The following is a 5,552-nucleotide window of genomic DNA, read 5'->3' on the forward strand; positions in this document are numbered from 1 at the left end:
GGCAGGCAACTAAAGCCATAGAGGTTGGAGAGGTGGTCAGAGGGCACGGCAGGCAGCCCGTTGAATGCTTGCAGGAAGGAGTAGTTGGTAAGCTGGAGGGAAGGATGGATAGGCACTGGGGCCGGCAGGGTTTTACTTCCCATGGTGGCCGCTCAGGAGGAGGATCTTGGGAACAGGGGAGGAAAATATCTGGAAAATAAAGATGAAGAGGGGAAGAGGGAGGGGTAGATTTATATGAAAACAAAAGCAGAGGGAATTTCTTACCTCACCCCTCATTAATATCCTTCTCCAAGCCACAGGAGGAGGTTGCCTTGGACTTGGAGATGCCTGACCAGGTCTTTCCAAAGAGTGTATCCCCAGATTCCCCCTCTCCCCATCTCTCTCTTGCACACAAATGTTGTACTCCATCTGCAATTGTTCGCTTCCCAGCAGCATCCCCTACTATGCAGACTTTCAATGATCCTCTACACAGGGACAGCCGAGAGATGCCATTTTGGCCCACAAATCTCAGTCATCTCCCAGTAATTTAAAATCCCTTCCTGGGTGAACTCAGCCTTTAGAAAATAGTGAGATACTGCCCACTACATCTGTCCAGAGAAACTGCGCTTAGCCCTGACTCGAGGTGACGTGGGGAACGGTGTGGAGTTTGCTGCCCCTGGGTTGCTCAGCTCCCTGTGGTCTGGCCTCAGCCAAGCCTCTGAGGTGATGGAGGCACTTGGATGCTCAGAACTGCATGGTCTCCCTCATTCAAAAAGAGAAAATAATTTTGGGGGGAAAAAAACATTATGGGGAAAATACCAGCCAAAGCCTTCTCTCTTGTGTACTGCAAAAAGAAATTGGACAATGCTGAATTTGGGTGACGAATCTGAAGTGCCATTTGCTCTTCCCCGGGAGAAGTGTCTGGCTTCAAGCCCACATCCTAATCTAGGCAATTGCTTAATTAGAACCCTTCAAAGGCAAAAAGACTGGGGCTGGAGAAACCCTTCCCATGGGACACGCAGACCAGCAGCTGCAGGGCCGCAGCCCTTCTCTGGGCTGGGTGCCACCACTTTGGTCTGTGTTTCAGGGTCCTGCCAAGACCCTAGCCTCTCTTCTGGGCCAGATCCTGACCCATCCCATCCTCCCATCCCACAAGGCAGAGGGGGAAAATGCTACAAGGCAGCAGCATTGAGGCACATCTGGCCCAGTCTGAAAATTCAGCCCCAGCTGCTGTCAAACATTTGGCAGGAGATGCCTCCCGAGGGTTGTTGGTGGGGACATAGCTTCCTCCCTTTGTGGGTGTGAGAGAGCACCCATGGCTTTTGGAAGCATCACATCCCTGCAGCCCAGAGAGCCTCCTCCTTACTCCACAGTCCTCAACTTATACTCACTTTCCCCCCAGAGAACTTTGGGGTTTCCCTTCGGTGGGGCTATTTTCTGCCAGAATCCCCACAGGTTTGCTGCAGGGTTCCCACGGGATCCACAGAGGGTCTTCATAAGATCCTTACAGGGTTCGTGCTCAGTCACAGCAGGTTCCCCCAAAAGATTCCCACAGGGATCCTGGCAGTATTTGGACTAGAGTTCACCCCCATGTGAAGAGTAAAGCCTCTTTGGAGAAATGGAGGTAGCAAAGCACAGCAGAGCAGTAGTTGTCCCTCTGAGCTGGAAGTCTGGGGGTGTGGAAACTGGTGGTGGAAGAGGTCTAAAGACCAGGGAAACAAACATGATTTATATGTGGGCTGTTGCCTGGAACGAGGAGCTGCGGCTGGGAGGGTGTGAGAGGGAGAAGCTTACTCTGAGCAGCTCTATACTCCAGGCCCACCTTTCACTCTGTTTTACATAAAACAGTAGCAGGAAGAGAGACTCAAACCTTAGAGGAATTCCACCGCAGTGACCCAGAATAAGACATTGTGACATTTTTTGTTTTTCAATTGGATACATTTTGGATAGTGACTGATTGAAGAATGCACACATTATATTCTCTATTCTCCTCCCTTTCCTCTTTCTTTCCCTCTTTCTATTTTTTTTTTTTTTTCACTAAACTATTTAGGGCTGTTGAACCAACCAGACTGTTTTGTTGCTCTACTGGGGATATACTTTTATTTAGTTAGTGCTGCCTATACACTAAGCATGTCCACATCACAGCACAAATGCCTCAACTGGTGACCCCGAGAACAAAGTGCACAGAAAACACTCTTGTCATCTCGTCCAGGTACCTGAAAATGTCTGTTTCTGTCTGTCACAATGGCTCCGTGTCTGTTTTCCTCTCTAGGTAGCTCTAGATATCTCAAATATGAAACAGGCTATTGCAAATTAAGTTTATCCCTCTTTCTTTCTTTATATCCTTAGAAAGCATTTAATATGGAATATATAAACAGAAATCTACTATGTCAATATGGGTAAATTTTCACTTGAAAGCATTTTAAAAATTCTCTTTTGATTTCCCCAATAAAGGACAAACCAAGGAGAAATACAGTCAGGTCATAATAGCATCCATTAAGCCCACAGTTTTTGGGTTTTTGCTAGAGCAGCTTTGTTAAATTAAAAAAAAAAAAAAAAAAACAAATTTTAAAAAGGATGAGAAAGCAAAAGACAACAAGGAGGAAAAAAAAAAAAAAAAAAAAAAAAAAGACAGGAGAAGAAAATAAGAAGAAAAGAGGATGTGGGAGCAGAGTGTTCATGTTACTACAAGCTTCTTGGCACTTTTCCAGAAATGTAAGCTATACTTTTGCTCTGTACGACCGGGATAGTCAAAAATATGGATAAAGAGCAGGGTATTTCATAAAGAAGTCCCCTCACTTCGGGACATCAAAGCAAATGTGTTTCACAGTGTAGTAACTCTCTGGTCTCCCTCTTGCCTGCAGAGAGATCAACGTTTCTTTGATTTCGGTGTCATCTCCACCTTTAATTCTGCTTCATGTAAACAGATCGTTATCGGGTCTTCTTTTTTATTTTTTTAATTTTTTTTTTTTTTAACAGAAGAAGACCCCGCCAGTTCTCTGCTTAAATTCCCCCATAGCAATAAAACTGTGCGGGCTTTTCTTTTTTAGCAGAGTAGCTCGGTGAGTAATTAAGAACAAACCACTTGTGTTCTGACTGAAACAAAACCCACTCATGCCAAGATAAATTTACCCTGCAAAATAGGATCATAAACTTGAAAGACTACATCTGTCTCCAGCTTTCTTACCCTTTGTCCTGAGTGAAGATACGGTAATACTATTGTCCAGTTGCCACTGTTTTAAGACCATTGCAATCTTAACCTTCCAAATTAAATTCTACCTACTCTATATGCCAGAAAAAAAAAAAAAATCTACCCGGCTTTCTGCTGGTAGCATAGCAGGAGGCGAAATTAAATGGATTTGTAAGTAATCTTGTGGCCAGTCGGTATTTTTCCTTTCTACATTGAATTATCAATTTCCGACGTGTCCTTTGAAAGCGATATTTGTTACATTAAATACCTGACTCATAAATAATGAGGTTTGCTAATTAGTTCCACATGGAAGAATGGAGGAGGTAAATTACCCTGAGGACGCTGCTTATTTTTACAAACATGATAAAGTAGCGGACATAAAATGATGCATTCTTGCGAGAACCTCAAACTACAGCGATCAGGTTCATCTGTCAAAAAAAGTTCCCCAATTTTTCCTGATTTTTTTCAAGTCTGGTAGCCCCGTCCTTTCGGCTGCACACATTGGTGTGCAGCGTTTTGCCACCAGGTCGCCTATTTATTTTGTCCTCTTTGAGGGGACGAAATTTTCCCTTCCTAAAGTTAAAGCGAGGAAATGGAGCTTACAAGGTCTGTGGGGGGGAAACTAAGTGGAAAGGGAATAAAACTGCCCTTTCGCTCCGCATTATTCGAGTGTGGTGCTCTTGAGGAGTAAAGTGCATTGTTCAGCACAGATTTATTCAAAGTATTAATGAAGTGAGCAGAATCTATTAAAGCAGGTTTATTCGGGGCTAATTGAGCGTGAAAGAGTTAATTGCTAACATTAATGAGGACTGGAAGGACTCAGTCAGCATGTGCCTTGGATATCTCCGCTCAATCCTTATAAAATCATCATTCACATTTTATCACGAAATCGGTGTTGACAAGTCTCCCCAGACCACCACTGCGAGCGCGGGTGAACGAGATGGGCTTTAGTCTTCTCAAATAATAATAATAAATAATAGCCGGGGGCCGAGTGCACCAGCGATCGCTACACTGCCCGGGGCAGCCTTTATCCAAGACAGCAAAGATCCCCGGGTTCGGCCCCAGGAGGGACAGCGGCTACGAGGCCACGGCTGGGAGCGCGGCCCCACGGCGGGCGTGGGTGGGTGCCGCGGGACGGCCGCAGGGCCGCAGGGCCAGGCTTCTCCACCTTCCCTCCGCAGAAGTTTTTAGGTAGGGTTGGGGGTGTTGTGTGCGTGCTTTTGCAATCCCCTCGGATGCTGAAAGGCCCCCAGGACAAGATCCACCCTCGCTTTCTCCCTAGACGAGTGCCCGGTGCCTCCCCTGCACACGAATAAATCGCCCTTCCTCTCTCCTGGACACAGGGAGGATTTCTTGCCTCTCTTCCCACTGTCACAGGACTCACAGCCGCGGGTGGGGGGCAAAGCTTTGCTGGCGCCGCCTTAGGGGTAGGGCCTCTTTCTCAGCTGACTCCGGTCTTACTGAACCGGACCTCCTGTGCACCTGTCCGGGACTCGACCCTCACCCTCCTGCCTGACTGGCGATTTATCGAACAATTCCTGCAGCGCTACGGTAATCTCCAAAATGCTCTATTTTTATAGTTTCCCTCCCAAAAGCCAACTGTAACAACCATACCCTAATCCTCGGCTTTGCACTGACACTTTATAGGCTTGGCCTCGAGAGAAGCTTAGTCTCTCCTGCGCTGAACTTGTTTCGATCCACTCAGACAAGTATAAACATCAGGTTCATTTCTGTTATGGCGTTGGGAGGAAACAGAGAAGGCTTTTCAGATCCTAAAACAGTGGAGTTGCAGGAAAAGAAGGAAAAGGGGGAAAAAAAGAAAGAAGAAACCCCGCAGAAATAAGTAAAGAAGAGAAAGAAGAGGAAAGAAAAGCCAATAACAGGAAGGAGAAAAGCTGGAAGTTCAAGTCCGAAAAGGACATGCAGGCTTCTGTGTTGCTCGTGTCATTTTTAGCTCTGGTTAGAAACACTGTTTCTCCGCAAGGGGGGAGACACAACTTTGAAAGGGGAGGACAAATCTTTAAGTAGCATCAAAATATCCGAGACCCATGTGAAGGCTTACCCCAAGCCCTCCGCCCACCCCAAAGAGAACAGTCCTCCTCACGTGAACCACAAGTTCCACACTTCTGCACCATCCAGGGGATGGTGGGAGGGGATGGGGTCAAAGAAAGAAAGGAGGTAGCCTAAAGGAAATGTTTGAATCGATATCCCCAACCCCCGAGGACTGGCAAAACAGAAACCAAACAGAATGAGTTGGTCTTTTTATTTACCTAATCCCGATCTGTGCTCCACCGCTGGCAGCAGTTAAAAGATCCTGGGCTAAATTTGAGCTGGTAAAATAAAATAATTGAAAAAAAAAAAAAAAGAAAAAAGAAAAAAAAAA

The 5,552-nt window shown here is 46.0% G+C and overlaps 1 protein-coding gene across 1 annotated transcript in view; it reads right to left on the minus strand.

Annotated features, from left to right (window-relative positions):
* The window catches only part of OSR1 (odd-skipped related transciption factor 1), a 7,781-nt gene extending 2,229 nt beyond the window's left edge, over positions 1–5,552 (minus strand). Inside the window, exons 1-2 of the mRNA XM_017744915.1 lie at positions 5,440–5,552; positions 8–189 (exon numbers count right to left, since the gene is read on the minus strand). Coding sequence (XP_017600404.1) covers positions 8–143 — 136 coding nt within the window. The 5' untranslated portion in view covers positions 144–189; positions 5,440–5,552. The remainder of the gene's footprint in view (positions 1–7; positions 190–5,439) is intronic.

Source organism: Corvus brachyrhynchos, unplaced genomic scaffold (assembly GCF_000691975.1).
Source record: "Corvus brachyrhynchos isolate BGI_N302 unplaced genomic scaffold, ASM69197v1 scaffold116, whole genome shotgun sequence".
Taxonomy (NCBI): domain Eukaryota; kingdom Metazoa; phylum Chordata; class Aves; order Passeriformes; family Corvidae; genus Corvus; species Corvus brachyrhynchos.